Source organism: Aaosphaeria arxii, assembly GCF_010015735.1.
Source record: "Aaosphaeria arxii CBS 175.79 unplaced genomic scaffold BU24scaffold_12, whole genome shotgun sequence".
Taxonomy (NCBI): Eukaryota; Fungi; Ascomycota; class Dothideomycetes; order Pleosporales; genus Aaosphaeria; species Aaosphaeria arxii.
The window spans coordinates 1,141,763-1,159,241 of record NW_022983485.1 but is presented as its reverse complement, the minus strand read 5'-3'; the positions used below and the strand labels follow the sequence as shown (position 1 = coordinate 1,159,241).

Sequence of the window (17,479 nt, the reverse complement as noted above, 5' to 3'; positions counted from 1 at the left end):
TGTTCTTGCTCTACTACATAAAGTGACACTATTGTCTTCTAAACGCAAGATAATTCCTTATTGATGGACAACCATTGTAGGCGTCTTGAAACATGAAACCAGTTTCTTATTGTTGGCGGTGAAGGTATTGTCTCTTCACACAATAGAGGCGAAACAGTCACAATGGCCCCACATGTTCACCATCACTACTATTCAGTCTCCCACAACAATACAGCATCGATTCGTCCTCAGACTGCGCAGTTCTATAAAGCAGCCTTCCTGTCTCGATATCTACCAGACTTTCCTTACGCTGGACGAAACAACCTTACTCACACGCAACCAACGGCACTCGAACTGGACTTACACACACACATATCAAATCATCCTCCCGGCCATTTTTTCGCCTACAAAGCTTTCTTCTTTTCTTCCATATCAACATACACCAAAGATCATGGCTGGCTCCAGATCCATCAACGCGCTGGCCGCTACCACCACCAGACTGCCTTCGAACACCCCAGAGTACGGGGATATCGGCGAAGATGAGATCATTGAATCCATCGAAACACCTCCAACCCGACCTTCAGAGGACGAAAGGTCCTCTCCCTCAATCACTCCACCATCGAGGGGCCCCGTTTGGTCGATCGAAAGCAACGAAGAAGAGGTCCGCCACAAAGTGGCCTCTGAACTCACAATCATTGCCCACGTGGCCCTCCAAGAGGTTGAACAAGAGGTGGCCACCCGGGACGTTCCCACAAACAATGAAGGCCTCGTTCAACTTTCGCTCCCAGTCATCAAAATCATCCAACAGCATTCTGGAGAGCCTCTCATCTCTTTCCAAGCACAAGTTCTGGTGCACAAAATCATCAAGAAGAGGCACCAAATCCTAGCGAACATGGACGTCGCTTTCACGTTCAACGGCACGGCCGAGGAGCTCCGTGCAGAAGATGGTGCCTTGATGGCACTATGCGATGGTTTGATCATGGAGGTGATGGTCAGCTCGCTGGAGTCCAGCGAGAACGCGGAAGGGATTGCATCCGAGCTGGTCTTGGATTTGTTCGGCTTTTGATCACGGGTACGAGCTCACGAGCTCTCGGGCGCGACGGACCAGTCATTTCGTATCAGAGATGGCTTCGATTCTTGATAGAGTTCTAGTTTAAACCGCCTGCTTCAATCAATCACGTATTTGAGGTCCTTCGCTTTTAAGGACCTTTGACTGCTTTGATCATGGAGATATATCAGACTATGGTGATGCATTGCAACTTAGGAGATACATAGATCAAACAAGTTTCCTTTTTGAAATTCGACATGATTGTGTGTAGTAAGTTAGTGTGGAGAAAGAACGCGTTGAGTGGACTATGGGAGAGTTTAGGCCAGTCAACAGTACAGTGACTGTGTTGCATGTTTTCCACGACACACATCTGTGAAAGAAGGATTTGCAATAGGAAAAGATCTTCCATCAAAACTCTACGGTCTCATTTCCTGCGGTGAAGTGAAAGTACAAAGATTTTCACTTTCACCACCGAAATGCAAGCGAACAGTTTCACTTCAGTGAATCGCCTCGTTTCGGGTCATATTCACATTCAATTTGACTATATATACCCCCGTTTCTCCCGGCTTGATCTTCGATGTCTACTTCATATCTACACACCTTTTCTCTTGCACAATTCACAACTCGTTCAGTACACACACACATCAACACACACACACGCTCCATTCCTGCTACTTCAAGATGGTTTCCAAGCGTTCATCCAACAAACCCTCCATCAATATCTCCGATTGCGCACCTGATTCGTACTTTGCCGCCTGGGGTGGCACTGGACACTTTTCTCCGGTGGACGATGAGTTTCTCAAAAGCCCAGTGAAGCTGGCCAACGGAGTCGTCCGCTATCCAAAATTCATGATCACTACGCCCGCCCGCGAGCCCACTAAGTACGACGACATGGAGTGCCGCGAGATCATGACGGATACACTCATCAAGAGGCTCCAAATTCTTGTCACCGCCATCGACGAGGACTTGATGTTCGAGGAACAGATCGACGGGCTACTAGCCGCTGGATACTCTATTGGACTACGCAAGATTCGTCTCACAAAGAACGATCCTATCTACGAGACTCTCGCCAATCCGAACCACATCCTCCCTCTTTCACTTCGCGTCCAAGATCTCATTCGCCACGTCATGCGCATCGACAACGTCCTCACCGCGATGAAGAAGGAGGGCACTCGTCCCGACGACCAAGTCTTTCGAATCGCCCGATCGCTGTACTGCGAGCGCTGGGGTGAAGCTCAGACCTTGCTTGCCGAACAGCTTCCAAAGGAGCATGCCATGGGCCGGGCAGCACAGGCGATGAACAACGCCATCAAGCAGAAATTCGAAGATGGATATCAGAGCTCTTCTGCAGGTGATGTAGATGGAGAGTGCGAAACGGACAGCGACCCGGATATCTCCATGGAAGACGCGCCTGTCTTCTATTGATGGATGTTCTGGCTACGCTCTGTGGCAGGAACCACAAGAGCACGCAGCTATCATTGGAACAAGCATAGGTGATTTGGTTTCAGTATTCAGATGCGACAGAGTCAGGCAAGTTTGATGGGATTTTGTGCTAGGAATCATCATGTTTCCTCCAACATTGTTGGACCAGTGCATGTACTTGATAAAAGCTCTGCCTCGCACTCTATCATCGTTTGACTACAACACAAGGTTGGCCAAGCACTAGATATTGGATCACAGAGATTTTCCCCACGGGTTATTCAATTCAAAATTACATACACTTTTCCGAACATCCAAGGTGAATGGAACACTGTATATATGCCCTAATCAACTATGCCCGGAGGCAGGAAGGAAACGTAGTCAAGTGGTGCAGGCTCAATGCCATTAGGTTTACCCAAGATCCTCAATGTATCACCTCTAGTGACGTTTACACCTTTGAAAGTGATTCTCGTAGCAGTATGACCATCCAGATAGATGGAGGGCGCGTGCCCCAACTTGTCTTCTAGATCGCCAGCCCACTTTCCAACGGTGCGGTTATTGATGGAGACCTCATAGTCTGCCTTCCCTCCGTAAAGATCGTAGTAATTCACTGCAAGATCGTAGGTACCGGACGCAAAGGTAATGTTTGCCGTTGCCGTACCGGTGGTAGTGTTCGATGTTGTCACGATCGCGTTGTAGCCTGATGCGGTGTGGAAGGGGTTTACTCCATACGTCTTGTAGCCATTCAAGATCATTTTCTCAGCTTCGATCCGATAAGAATGGTTGCCAACCCTCTTGGCCTGATCCGGGATCTCAGAAAGATTGTAGTAGAACTGGTTGATCGAGTCCCTCCACACGAGTGCGTGGCCCGCTTGATAGACCTGCTTGAAAAGAACTTCTTCGTATCGCTCCTTGTCGACTTTTCCTTTCAATGACTCCCAAAGCTTGACAAAGGTCTGGGCGACAGCAGCACCCTCGTAATGCGCGTCATAGAAATGTTGTATGACAGTCTTTCCAGATTTGAGAACTTGGGTGTACGGCACATGATGAAACCAAAGGAGCAAGTTATCAGGCGTTGTTTCGATGTTCTCGAACTGGCTAGCGATTTGTGGGGGATATTGCCCAGCATTCCCCGTTCCATTCTTGACTGTGCGATCCATGCCAATGGTGTGCTTGTTTGCACGCGTCCATTGTCCCCAGCCATTGTTATCCTGACTTGCTGGATTTGGTCCGTAATGAGTGTACAAAATATCGGTCAAGGTTTGTATACCGAGATTACCTGTGTAGTTCTCGTATACAGGCCACGATTTCATTGACATCTCTGTTATCACGTCGATAACTTTGGGGTCGGAGCTAAAAGTGAGTCGAATCCAATCTTGGAGTATGTCTTGAGGTTCTAGGCTAGGATTCCAGGCCAACATGCCGTATGCATAGAGATTCTAAGCTAATTAGCCAGGGAGAGCTTACAGAATTGTAATTGTACTTACAGACATGGCGAGGTGACTACCTAGCCAGTTGTTCTCGGAGCCAACGTTTACAACGCCAGCAAAACCTCCAAGTGGGCGTCCGAATCTCTCGCTCGAAACAATGTCCTTGACTTTAGATGGGCGGTCATCTGCGCGGAGGTCGTACTCTAAAATCTCTTTCCACAATGGACCAAGGTAAACCAGATGATCTTGGTGACCGAGATATTCCTGAGTGATTTGAAGCTCGATTGCGACATTCGTTTTTCGCAAAGTGGAGAACAGTGGCGACGGCGGTTCGCGCACCTGAAAATCGATGGGGCCATACTTGATCTGAACAACCACATTGTCATCAAACTTCCCATCGAGTGGCTTGAAGAAGTCAACCGCGGCGTTGGCTCGGTCGTTCTTCCAATTATCTGGACTAATGTGGTGATCGTACACAAAGGCTCGAAACATGACAATTCCACCATGGGGTTTAACAGCTTTGGCAAACAGATTGGCGCCATCCGCGAGTGTGCGATTGTATGTCAGGGGACCGGGTTGACCTTCACTATTGGCCTTCACAAGGTATCCAGCTAGGTCAGGAACGCTTGCATATAGAGCATCTGTGATGTTTGACCACCAAGAGATGACTTTTGGGTCAAGCGGATCAAAAGTATTCAAGCCACCTATTATTTGTGGCGACGCAAAGTTGAGAGAAATACCAAGTCTAACGCCGTATGGTCTGAAGGTGTTGGCAATGCTGCCCAAGCCTTGGATATTTTCCGGGCTTAGTAAACTAGCATTCGCGTTTACGTTGTTGATGACGATACCATTGATACCGACTGAAGCGAGCAGGCGAGCATAGTCGGTAAGACGAAATAAATTTGTGGCCCTGTGCCCGTCTTGGAAGAACAATGAAGTCCCAGCATAGCCGCGCTCGATGGTTCCATCTAAGTTGTCCCATTCATTTGACCAGCGGATAGGGGCATGCGGATTAGACACATGAGAAGTTGGAGCAAAGTTGCCTTGCCCAATACGTCGGAGGAAGTCGAATGCACCGTACAGAGCACCACGTTGATTCTGCCCGACGATTACAATATCGCGACCCTCTGTGCTCAGATAGTATCCATCCTCTTCAAGCTCTCCCTCTTCCTCAAAATCACCGTATACCAATTTATATGCTTCAGCCGTGCCGACTATGATGGCAGGAGAACCCGTTGCTGTTTCGTTGATGTCGACTCGTTTTCCCAAGATACCTCTGATGCCTTGTTGAAGTTCTCGGCCGGCAGTACTTACGGGTCCATTTCTTGTGGCATTCAAGAGAACAATTGAGGATGGTAGTGATGAATAATTCCCAGATGATGCGACTGGCGCATACCTTAACCATGCCCGGTAGCCATCCTCGGCTGCGACAATTCCTAAGAGAAGCCAGACAATGGTAACAAAACTGATCATGATGTAGTGTGCGGAGGAGAAAGGCCCTAGTGAAGAGAGGAAACAGAGGGCCGCCACCCCTGATATATACCTATTTCTCCTGGCAGCATATATACCGTAATTGGAGGAATATTAGAAGATATACAGACTCTCTACTGACGCTATTGATATGGCCGAGCGTGAGCCTTCATTGGTACCCTCAATTCAGCCTAATCTGACGCAGCTAGCTATATGATATTCCGAACATCCACCGAAAATGTATAGTAGCCGCAAACGGCAGTGAGCTCGCGGGAAAACATTTCCATGTCTCCAGCAGGCAAGAAGTACAACGAAAGATTGATGTTCTCCAGTGGTCGAAGATCGGGTCTGGGGTGCAGGCCACATTATGCGCTAACGACCTATTTGGCCTAGTGCACCATACAGGTGACAGTTGCTATCGATGGCAGGCTTTCTATACACACCTCGTCTTACATTAGTTCCCATGTTCTCAAGAACTCGTTACAATGCACTACGTGGTGTACGAAGTCAGTTGCGGAATGTCTCGAAAACAACTCGTGAGACCAGCAGAGTGACTCGTTTACCTCTTCCGCAGCCCCCACCTGCTAGGGTTCGATCTCACTGTTACACGGTATTCTCAAACGCGATACATACCTCTACAATTCATTGTGACAACCCCAAAGAGAATCTTGGAAATACTCCTGTAGACCCAAAATCACTTGTTTGCAAGCGATGCTGGGATTCTTGCTTCAATACGAAAAAATGGGAGGACGTCTGTTTAGGACACGTGCATAAGCAAGATGGAGTTCGTGACAAAGGCATCCATTATGTCGCATCCATTCGAGAGATAAAGCAATCATCCAGTGAAGATTGCGTCTTCTGCTCCTTTCTTTGGTCGTACCTTGATGAATGCGACGAGTCTGATAAAATGGATGTACGTTATCAGGCTAGACTCTATCATAACGAGTGGAATCCCGGCACAACGACACCTGAATTGTCTTCTTCGTGGTATTTTCAGCTCGATCCGTTAGACCCATCCTCAAGACTGGGCAGCTGGGCTCTGAGGTTGAGCTCTTATACGACTGCGGACGACAAAGCCTCCGCCTTCATCAACGCTAGACCCATCCGAGGAGATGTGTTCTCTGACGACGCAAAATCTCAAATGCGAAAATGGATTCACGAATGTTCGGAACACACTTGCTGTTCTCCACAGCAAGACGTCCAATTACCATCACGAGTCATAGATTTACGACCGAAAGAGGACCCGGAAACACCACGTCTAATCCAGACAACAACTGGAATGCAAGGCCAATATGCAATATTGGTATACTGTTGGGGGAATGATGCAAAGAATCTGCTCACATCTTCCAATATTTCTGAATATCTAAAAGGCATCGACATCAGTCAGCTACCTCAGACTATACAAGACGCCATCGAAGTTGCTCGGTCAATATCCGTCCCATACTTGTGGGTCGATGCGCTCTGTATCATGCAAGATTCAGCAGAGGACAAAGAGAAGGAGTTCGCAATGATGGAAGACATCTATAGGAACTCCTTAGTCGCAATCGTGGCTGCTTCGTCAGCCAGCGCATCTGAAGGCTTTCTAAAGAATCGACCAACTGTTTTGATGGGCCCAATGCCGTGTAATCTCACAGATCGCACATCATGGCCCATACCGTGTCGCCTCAGCGAGTCCGAGTTCGGCACAATGCATCTACAATGCCTGGACTGTTCGACAGATTACAGAGAAGATGCAGAGAACATCAACCAGCGAGCATGGGTAAGTGCTACCAACGAGTCTATCTCAACTGTAAAGAGCGGCATGGCTCACGTAACCTTCAGACTCTTCAGGAGCAGATACTACCGAAACGCTTCTTGATATTTTCTCGCCACACTCTCCAATGGCGATGCAGCCCAACCTTGGGCACGAAGAACTTCGGAGACTCCATTCATTTCGAATATGGCGCAGATGACGAAAGTTCTGCGACGAGTCTGCGCGAACTGAGTCGAGAACATCGTAACCGCTTCGACGCACTAGAACGATGGGTGAAAGTTGTCTACAAATCCACTAACCGAAAGTTGACTTTGCCTAGCGACAAGCTACCAGCTCTGGCGACACTTGCAAAGACCTACTCCCCCTACCTGGGTAACTACTACGCAGGGATGTGGGAATACAACTTGTTATGGCAGATGCGATGGACAACCTCAAAGTACGAGGCGCGTGAAGCTAAAGCGCCAAGCTCATATCGCGCGCCATCGTGGTCGTGGACATCGTTGGACAACATTTATTCATGCTCATTGGACTATATGGATGAATCCGAGCTTGATACCCGGACACCTAAATGTGAATTGGTCGAGGTGAACACAACACTTAAGGACTCTGAACGACCATTCGGAGAGGTGACAGATGGTCACATCATTTTGAAGGGGAAACTGCGGGACGGTTGGCTTATCCCGTCACCGCATTCTTATCGCGGGCCACGGACCGTTGTTTGGTTCAAGGATGACGATACGTCACTACAAAGCGCACAAGCAAAGTATAATGCGTGGGCCAGCCAAGAAGAGTATCTTGAGGTCGACAAATATGATGGGAAGGAGTGGATTGATGGCCCCACTCCATGGACGTGTGCGCTTCTGGATCTGAGAGGCGATCACGCTCCCCGGATAGTGACGTGCTTGCCATTGTTCGACGATTTTGGTTTGCTGCTCGAGAAGACGGAAAATGGAAGTTATAAACGCATAGGTTTCTTTGAAAAGTCCTATGATGTGAACTTTTGGGAACAGGAATTCGAGGATATCACTGACACATCAACCGTCAAAATCATCTGAGACGCGAAGCAGTAAGTAGGAGCAGTTTTTCATGTAAGATATTGTATCATTGAAGCTTCCCTGTGTGCTGTTACTTCCAACTCCATTTCCAATGTAATTACATTAGCATCTCCGAATCCAGCACAAAGTATTACACTCCACCATTGCTCCTCGTTCCAATTATACCCGACTCCCCTTGCAACAACTCGTGACGACAGACCGTTGCCTCAGATGCCCACTCAGTGCACTTCGATAGCGCACCGCAGACATATCATCAGCAAACAAGGAATTACTTCTGTTCCTTTCCATTTTTGTCAAGTCTCGCCATGTTGTACGCCTGAACCTGCTGAAACCTCCTCTGCATCAGCGTTCCCCCAGCCGGACTACCGATCCTCGGAAACATATGTGAGTTGTAAGCAGGCAAGGTCGGAGCCGGCGTGAACTCTCCAGTATTCATTCCCCTTCCACCCAGCCCGGCGAAGCCGCGTTCGACCGAGCCCGTCGATTGTACGGAGGCGGGTGACGCAAGCGGGGCATCAATTTTCTCGTTCGCCAGGGATTCGGTGGAGTTCTCGCGAGACAAGGTGACGGCGGCCCGGATGTTCTCCTTCGAGATGATGCGAGGTCCCATGAGGCTTTCCGCGGCTTCGGAGCGGAGTTGCTGGGAGCGAGAGCCATTGACGTGGCCTTTGATGCTGCTGTAACGCTTGGGGTTCTTGGGTGGGATTGGGGGTGGGGGAGTGTTTTCGTAGGCTGCGAGTATGCTGTCGCCGCGAGATGAAGACCGCTCTACTACGGGATGGTATCGGCGCGGAGTCTCTTTCCTGCCAGTGTGGCTTGGGCTTGGGATACGGGTTGCGCGCTTTCGAGGGTTTTCGAGCTGAATGGGTTCATTCAGAGGCGTGGGCGTGGGCGAGGTAAGTGAAGGACTGTCTCCATAACCGGTACCTTCATAGCTTGGGACGCGAGCTGTAGCGATGGTGTCACCTTTGTTGCCAATGCGACCTTTGTTCTGTGGAGTTGTCTGCTCTGGCTCCTTGCTGCCGCGTTGACTGTGTACACGAACTGGGCCAGAGCTAGGTGTGTGGTCTGTCTTAGCCAGCCAGTTCTGTGCCCTGGAGCCCTCGGGTTGGTCGGGCGACGAATATGGGGAAGCATATGCTGCAGGGTTTCCGTTGTATGGTTCAGTGCTCATTTTCTCAGTCCCCTTGGTAGATGAATAAGACTCGTATTCGAAAGGGTTGGACTCTCGAATGGTGGAGTAAAGCCCATCTGACTCCCGCCGCTTCATGTTCTTCCGTGGTGTTGCGTGAGATGAAGATGGCTTCAACTTAGAGGACTCCGCGCGCTCCGGCGAACCATCGTTGTAAGGCTGGTCACTTGTGTCGACACTGTTATGTGCGGCGTCCTTGGATTTCGCGGGTGATAGATCGAAATTGAATTTTCCGAGAGGCGAGCTTGGTGCCCTATGTTACGGTCAGTGAGAACGAAGTATATAAAAACAGGATATACTCACATGGCCTCATATCCGCCTTCGAGATCTTCCAAAGTCCTTCTATGATGCGCCCGCTCCCTCTGATCCTTCACCCAGTCCTTAAGGCTGACCTTCACATTTGGTCGCTCAACCATAAAACCATATTGCGGATATGCAAGCTTGAGCTCCCTCTCATCCTCTGCCCAGAAGGTCTTTGGGGGCTTCGACTTCCGGCGCAAGACCTTCGTGATTGGGTCGAGATCACTGGTACGCACAGTTTGGTTGCTGCTTGGCGCAGTGAGGTACGTCCGTCGAGCGGACGACTCCACATTACCAGTAGGAAAAGCTAGCGGGCTCGGTGAGAGACTTTCAACGAGCTTTGCGAAGCGGCCGTAGTGATAACGTCCGCGAACACTATAGTCATTGCGGACAGCATTTACGATCGGTAGTATGGCTTTCTCCCAGGCGCTGCACGGATCACGATATTCGAAATACTTGAAGCCGTAAGGATTCGACTTCTTGCCCACCTTGAAGGTCTGCAGAAGCCAGACGTAGAGAAGTTTCTCGTGCTCTTCGGCACGCCAGAGTGACTTGTTGATGACACCGTACTTGCTAGAGTCCGTAGTGAAGTCGACAGAGAAGGGATCGGAAAGCGGTTCGTAGCGCTTCTCGCCCTCGTCGAAGTAGGTGTAGAAGAGCAAAACATCTCGGTTAGTGACGTTACCTTTACCTTCGGCAGGTGGCATAACACCTTTCTGCAAGAGCAGGAAGGTATCACGAAAGCTAGTCCATGGGCGAAGGAACGCGTCAGTGTTGAGGAACCTTTCCTCAAGCTCAGAGAGGCTCTGCAGCTCAAGGATGGCCAGCGCATCACGCAGCTCGGGATCCATCTTGTCCTTGGTTGGGGATAGAAATTGCATGAACGTGGACGAAGTGGAATATCGGCGAGAGCTGGCTCTGCGCAAAGAGGTGAGAGAGCGACGCAATGGGTTGTCGATTAGGGCCGTAAGTCGCTTTGTGGATTTGGCCTGCGAGGGGCTTTCACTAAAAGTTGAAGACATTGTTAGCATTCATTTGTATAGCATAAAACTGATTCGTGGGTTGTGATTGACTTCACTCGAGCGGTGTCAAGTGTTGGGTGGGAGTCAGTGTTGTGGGTGAGGTTGTTGTAAACGTACGTGTGTTGTCACTAACAGTGAAGGCGTCGTGACAAAAATCACCTTCTACTAAAAATTTTGTTTTGTCCACGGGTATGTTGTGTTCTTAGCGCTGCTCTTCTATTGCAAGAATCACTTCACTATGAGAAGGGCAAACAGACATATATGCTCTCATTCGTCCACAACAGAGGCGCATTGAGTGATTCTTTTGCTACTATGGCAACATTCACTGCAATTCCGTTATCTCATCCATCTTCAGACACCTCGTAGACACAGCCTGGCACATAATATATGCTCTTGATGCCTGTGTCGTCTAGATATTTCTTCAGACAAAGTTGTTGATCACTGACCATCCTCCAGCATTTGTGGCATGGGTAGCAAATGGAAAGTAGACAGAGCAAGTAAAGCAGGACAGCCCAGTCCGAGTAGCAGGAAATCAGCAGTCAGATGTGTCGCATTAACCTGTAATTTCCAATCAATTTTGAACAACGAGGATCCCAAAGCAGATTTCTTGTCATTTATTCGTTGATAAAAATGGGTGTCAGTTAACCTAAATCTTTCGGCATAAAAATTACTCAAAACAGACACAACAAAACCTGGAAAGAAAGTCTATATGGACAAAACGTCACGTCTTGAACCACCATCATTAATTTCAACATTTCAATACTAAACCTAAGACACGTAAAATTATCATCGAATACATTTCGTATCGTCATCCAAAGATATCTAGAAGCCAATCCATTGCACATCGTATTAATCACATCAATCCTCCAATGACCAAATCGCAAACAGTGCCAAAATCACAACTCCCATTCTCTTCGCCACACAATAACTCAATACCCTAACAAGAGCTCTCAGAAAGACATCTCGCGAAGATAGCCCTTTCGCAGACATGTATTCACATTTTCGAGAACTTCCGCTCCAGCAACGTCCATGCTTCATCCAGAACGCTTGCCGGAAACGGCATACTTCCAACATATAGCTAGGTATAAGAAAATTAAGAACACGTGATGTTGGACCTACCTGAAGATCTAACTGACAGGTTGGATGCTGTGCGATTCTTATGGATGCAAGAGTGGGCACGTCAAAGCTGATAGCAAGACGATGGGATTCATGCGAGGAGAGCCAATAGTGAAAGGCGGAGCACAATAAGATGCAGCGTGAGTAAAAGGACTGGTGCTCTTAGACAAAGTTTTGGAACTTATATCAAATAATACTTTTGAAGACATCTCATCTTGTGGAACGAACAAAATGCGGGATGGTGCTGTGGGATGAACCATTGCGTTGCCCTACCAGAAGCGTGGTTTAGAGAACACGGTAAATTTAAGTTTGTGCCAATGCAATCAGAGTGGAATATTCTTATGTGTGAAAGGAACGACCGTGAGTGCATTGAAGTCAGTAAGACCAAAAGTCGGGACAGAATGCAATTCGCGATCGTATGCGAGTACCAATCGCTGCTGATAGTTATGCGTTCTATGCACGATAGTTAGATAACAATTGAGAACAGAGCCTACAAAGACGTCCGCATTATCTTACGTACCTACTTCCCAGAGGAAAGCGAAAAGAAAACAAAACATCGTTCATGCAGATAGCACGACTCGTTATCATTGTCATTCTATTTCCATTGCGCTAATTACTTCCCTCCAACAAGAAGCACAATCTTCGGGGTTTCCGTCGCATCTTATGCCTGCTTGACAATGGCGGCGGGCGGGTATCATGCATTGTGCTTCGGCGTGCGTCTGCAGGGTTTACTCACCGTTGCGCTGGTCTGCTGCTGGGCGAGAGCTTAACTCGCGTTGGGATGCATAGTCCGGTGAGAGAATTCCGGAATCTTGGTTACTAGGAGAGGGTTATGTAGCAAGATAACTTATTATTAGTTATTGGATCGCGATTGGAGATGTGAGAAATGGAAACTGGGAATTGAGACGTGAACGCAAGCGGATGACGACATTGCGCGATGGGACTTTTGAAGTCGCTATCTCAATCACGACTTCAATGGTCCTGTATGCGCGATGTGGTCATACGACGAGGCAGAAGAGTAAGTCGGTTAGAATGTGAGGACTACGTGCGTAAATGTCGTGATGCGCGAAGGAACAAGATGCTGTTACTGCTGATTGTTCCTACGCAATACACGGTTGTACTGTACCTGCTGTCAAGTGCCGCTTATTCAGTGTGGGTCAGGCCCGGGTCGGCGCCATTACCGACACTTGCGAGTAGTTACCTGCCCGTTCCCATACACAATCCGATTATTTCGATCGACGGAAACAAAAGGGGACGTGCAACCACCCACAATTGATAACCAGTATGGGGCAGTAGCCGTGCAGGGATGAGACGGGACTGATTGTTCCTTATGGAAAACGGGCTGGGCTGCTGGTTGGCCATCTCGCTCTCGAACTGACCAGCTACGACGGTAATAGTGTGTGGAAGGTTCGATGGGATGTGAGAGGCAGGCAAATTACTCTGTTCGGAGGCTGGCAGCATGTTAATGAGAACGAGATTGCGGACAGGCGACCGAGACTGGAGAATGGCTGTTCGTTGGTGGTTTGGGTTGGTGATGACCAGGGCAGCGAAGCCACAGACCAGGTACTCCAGGTAAACCCTACAGTTCAATCGTATTGAGTGATGAGGATTGAGGGGTTGCATAATTCCTGCTGTGCCACCGCAAAGAATGAAAAATATGCGTCAATGACGCTTGATGATGATGTGACGACTCACAAGAAGGAAGAAGAAAAGCCTCAAAGCGGAGGCAAAGTCGAGCTTGGTCACGGAGTACTGACTTGTTCCAATGCGCAACTGCTTGCTCTTTCGATAGTCGATAGTGGTGAGGAACTGTGCTGTGCTGTGCCCATCATTACAACCGTGCCTGATAGCCAGCCGACGTCCAGTTCCAATGTCTCCATAAGCCGGGCTGGCAGCGCTGCATTGGTATTGCTCTTCGTAATTCCTCCAGAATGCGATATCGAGCTGCCTACCCCGGAAAAAGGTGGCATTGCTTTCCAACTCTTTCCAATGACCGGCGTGCTTGGCGAATGGCGAACGAACCCCAGTACATACAACTTGCAAAGAGGTAATTTCACCATTTCCGTGCAGGTACACATACAATAAGCTCCAAGCACGTGAGATCGCACCCTGTCGAACATACGAGGTAGGGCCAAGATGGTTAAATCATCGATCCATAGCGCCGCACGGGACTGCAAATACGAGCACGAGCAAACTCCTTCTGTAGGTTGAGGCCGAGGTGTCTCCAAAGCTTGATACCGGTTCGGGAAGGAGACTTTCGCCCCCATCAGTCTACCAACCTGATCCTTACCAAATAACGGGATCAAGGCAGGGCTGGAATAATGATGCTGCAAGCCGTCCATGGGTAGCACCGTAGCACCAATGACGCGAGCCACTCTGCCAAAGGTACTCGATGCTACAAATACCTCGATGCCTGGTCCAGCTCCAGGGTTCAAGCTGTCCCTAAGCTCGCCTCAAGCTCCTTGCTTCTCCAAACACCCTACAAGTAATTTGTAGCTTGAGCTCAAGAAAAAGCTTCCATTGGCACTGTAAAAGTCCGTTGAAGCTTCAATCGTTCAATATGCGCTTTAGCTTGACCTTTGCGACGGCATTGGCCGCCTCTGGCGCCCTTGCGATCACCCCAGAGTAAGTTTCGAGCTTTGGTATCTTTGCGGAGGTCAAGCTTCAGAAGGAACAATATGTGCTGACAGGTCCTCAGGCAGCTGATCGGTGCCCCAAGGCGTGGTGCAGCAGTGCCCAGCCCCAATGGCAAGGTTGCTCTCTTCGACGAGTCCCAGTACTCTTTCGAAGAGGAAGGCAGGACTGTCGCCTGGAAGCTCCTCAACTTGGAGACTGGAGAGATCAAAGAGTCCGGTTTCAACACAAGCGAGATCAACGAGATCGTTTGGATTCCTGGCTCAGAGACTGGAATCGTTTACATCAACGGAACCAACGAGAACATTCCTGGAGGTGTGAGCATCTGGGTCGGAGACATCAACGATCCCTCAGGCAGGTAAGCATCCTCCTCTATGCCCGTCGTATGGCACAATCTGCGGGACGTTTATTGACAGAGGCACAGCGAACTCGTTGCTGAGCTGAACGCACCTTTCTCCGGTTTGAAGGTTGCAAACAGCACTTCCGGCGACTTGAAGTTCCTCGTCAACGCCCTCGCCTACCCCAATGGCACCGCCTTCAACCCAGAGTTTGCAGCAACCCCCAAGCACACTGGACGTCTCTACGAGAACATCTACCCCAGGCACTGGGACCACTGGTTGACCAAGGAGCGATACGCCGTTTTCGCTGGTACCCTCCAGTCCAAGTCCAAGTATAGCTTGGCCGACAACAGCCTCCGCAACATCCTTCAGGGCATTGAGTACACTGCTACCAGGCCCGAGACCCCCATCCAGCCCTTCGGTGGCAGCGGCGATTATGATATCTCTCCCGACGGTGAGACCTACGCCTTCATCACCAAGGCACCTCACCTGAACAAGGCCAACTACACCGCCAGCTACGTCTACGTCGGCCCTATTGACGGTTCTGCCAACGCTACCGCCTTCAACGGCCCCGACTCCGAGGCCTCCAAGGCTGGCCACAAGGGTGCTTCTGGCTCCCCAACCTTTTCCCCTGATAGCAAGAAGCTCGCCTACGTCCAGCAAGACGAGGACTACTACGAGTCCGACCGTTGGCAGTTGTACGTTGTCGACGTCAAGAACGACGGCGGCAAGGTCTCCGTCAGCAACCTCAAGGAGGCCTCCAAGTCCTGGGACAGGTCCGTGTCTGCCATCAAGTGGGCTCCCGACAGCAAGTCCATCTTCGTCGACGGCGAGGACTACGGCCGCGTTCGTGCTTTCAACTTCCCTCTCTCTGAGAAGGAGGACTTCCAGCCCAAGAACTTGACCGGCACCACCTCCATCACCGACTTCTTCGTCCTTCCCGACTCCTCCCTCCTCGTTTCCGCCTCCGCTGCTTGGACCTCAAGGGACTTCTACACTCTTTCCCCCAAGGGCGAGCAGAAGGTCCTTTTCTCCGCCACTGAGAAGGATGAGGAGCTCTCTGGTCTCGGTCCTCACACCTACTCCGAGTTCTTCTACAAGGGCGCTGCCGGCGTCGAGCTCCACGCGCTTGTCGTCAAGCCTTCCAACTTCAAGGAGGGCGAGAAGTACCCTCTTGCCTACGTTATCCACGGTGGACCTCAAGGTGCCAACAACAACGCCTGGAGCACCCGCTGGAACTACCAGGTCTGGGCTGACCAGGGCTACGTTGTCGTTGCCCCCAACCCAACTGGATCCACTGGATTCGGACAGAAGTTGACCGACGACATTCAGGGCGAGTGGGGATCCCTCCCCTACGAGGACGTTGTCTTCGGCTGGCAATACATCAAGAAGAACCTCGACTTTGTCGACACCGAGAACGGCATCTGCGCTGGTGCCAGTTACGGAGGTTTCATGACCAACTGGATCCAGAGCCACGAGCTCGGCCGCGAGTTCAAGGCTCTCGTCACCCACGACGGTATCTCCCAGACTCTCGGCGCCTACGCGTCCGAGGAGCTCTGGTTCATCCGCCACGACTTCAACGGCACCATCTACGACGAGGGCTCCACCTACAAGAAGTTCAACCCCTTCGACCACATTGCCAACTGGAGCACCCCGCAGTTCGTCATCCACAACACCCTCGACTACCGTCTCCCCGAGTCCGACGGCCTCGCCCTCTTCAACGTTCTCCAGTCCAAGGGCGTCCCATCGCGCTTCTTGAACTTCCCCGACGAGAACCACTGGGTCTTGAACCCCCAGAACTCGCTCTTCTGGCACCAGGAGATCTTCAACTGGATCAACCACTACTCCAAGGGCGAGCCTCTCGACACCGTCCCGATCGGCGAGTAGACAGGGCAAGGATGTGCGATGTGGGGCGAGGGTTCGACAGGGAAGATTCCGTACGGCATCCCAGTCTGTCGCTCCAGGCCCTACGGTCGATATCATGTCATGGAGAGCTTGAGAGTCTAGAAACATTAGTTTACAACACCCCATACCTTAATGATTAATGCAAAAAGCAGCCTTTGCACTCTTTGCAAGGTTGTCATGTCACAATGAACGAAAACGTTTCCCACCCGCAAGTGTCGTCCGTGTTCCGTGCAAAGTTCCCATCACAGTGGGTGTTAATGAAATGATCTGTCCAACTTGCATTCATCACCCATGGTCGCGTGGCATGTCAGCGCAAGGGTTTTTCGCCCCGTCGCAAGATCATATTGTTATGGCATGTCTGTATGTACGACGAGCGAGTACGATTCACATTCGTTACCCGGTGTTCGGGTCGCGGGTTCAAATGCTAGCAAGCAAGTAGCATGCGCGCCCTTGACTGCTAGGGACATGATGAGAGAAGCTACGGTAGAGGGAGTGGGATCATCTGCACAGCAAGGCTATGTTGGGTCAGACAGGGCATGGGGATAGTGATGGACAATGGGGAATGCAATGGCAATGGCAATCCGAGCGCGCGCACTGTGTCGCATAACGTCGCATCGATGATCCCGGGAATTGATAGGCCAGAAACGGGCTTAGCATTTTTATGAGGCGAGGTTGTTCACACGAGGATTCCCGTTGCCTTATTCCCTCGGGCAAAGAGCCGATGCCTTTGATGCCTTTTCGAGTCTGGCCTCGTTTCCTGTTATTTCCCAATGTCGGTTCAATATTCAGGAAGCTGGGCATTGGATTGTTGAAACGTA

The 17,479-nt window shown here is 50.1% G+C and overlaps 7 protein-coding genes across 7 annotated transcripts; 5 read left to right on the top strand and 2 right to left on the bottom strand.

Annotated features, from left to right (window-relative positions):
* Positions 1-33: 33 nt before the first annotated feature.
* BU24DRAFT_473400 (uncharacterized protein) lies at positions 34-1,045 on the top strand (the record flags this gene model as incomplete). The annotated part of the gene is made up of 1 exon (XM_033532783.1): positions 34-1,045. The coding sequence occupies exon 1, from the start codon at positions 173-175 to the stop codon at positions 1,043-1,045; it is 873 nt and encodes a 290-aa protein (XP_033378558.1). The 5' UTR covers positions 34-172.
* Positions 1,046-1,708: 663 nt separating this feature from the next.
* BU24DRAFT_414642 (uncharacterized protein) lies at positions 1,709-2,452 on the top strand (the record flags this gene model as incomplete). Its single annotated transcript, XM_033526236.1, has 1 exon — positions 1,709-2,452. The coding sequence occupies one exon, from the start codon at positions 1,709-1,711 to the stop codon at positions 2,450-2,452; it is 744 nt and encodes a 247-aa protein (XP_033378557.1).
* Positions 2,453-2,790: 338 nt separating this feature from the next.
* BU24DRAFT_496976 (glycoside hydrolase family 67 protein) lies at positions 2,791-5,349 on the bottom strand (the record flags this gene model as incomplete). Its single annotated transcript, XM_033534231.1, has 2 exons — positions 2,791-3,885; positions 3,934-5,349. 2 exons carry the CDS (start codon positions 5,347-5,349, stop codon positions 2,791-2,793), a joined length of 2,511 nt encoding a protein of 836 aa, XP_033378556.1.
* A 450-nt stretch (positions 5,350-5,799) lies between these two features.
* BU24DRAFT_496975 (HET-domain-containing protein) lies at positions 5,800-8,216 on the top strand. Its single transcript, XM_033534230.1, has 2 exons — positions 5,800-7,105; positions 7,168-8,216. The coding sequence occupies exons 1-2, from the start codon at positions 5,810-5,812 to the stop codon at positions 8,152-8,154; spliced, it is 2,283 nt and encodes a 760-aa protein (XP_033378555.1). The 5' UTR covers positions 5,800-5,809; the 3' UTR covers positions 8,155-8,216.
* A 206-nt stretch (positions 8,217-8,422) lies between these two features.
* BU24DRAFT_414639 (uncharacterized protein) lies at positions 8,423-10,668 on the bottom strand (the record flags this gene model as incomplete). Its single annotated transcript, XM_033526235.1, has 2 exons — positions 8,423-9,599; positions 9,650-10,668. The coding sequence occupies 2 exons, from the start codon at positions 10,666-10,668 to the stop codon at positions 8,423-8,425; spliced, it is 2,196 nt and encodes a 731-aa protein (XP_033378554.1).
* A 2,108-nt stretch (positions 10,669-12,776) lies between these two features.
* Positions 12,777-14,140, top strand: BU24DRAFT_414638 (uncharacterized protein; the record flags this gene model as incomplete). The annotated part of the gene is made up of 4 exons (XM_033526234.1): positions 12,777-12,802; positions 13,182-13,356; positions 13,432-13,854; positions 13,991-14,140. 4 exons carry the CDS (start codon positions 12,777-12,779, stop codon positions 14,138-14,140), a joined length of 774 nt encoding a protein of 257 aa, XP_033378553.1.
* BU24DRAFT_400960 (uncharacterized protein) lies at positions 14,072-16,810 on the top strand. Its single transcript, XM_033525476.1, has 3 exons — positions 14,072-14,409; positions 14,483-14,776; positions 14,843-16,810. The coding sequence occupies exons 1-3, from the start codon at positions 14,345-14,347 to the stop codon at positions 16,641-16,643; spliced, it is 2,160 nt and encodes a 719-aa protein (XP_033378552.1). The 5' UTR covers positions 14,072-14,344; the 3' UTR covers positions 16,644-16,810.
* The last annotated feature ends 669 nt before the right edge of the window (positions 16,811-17,479 follow it).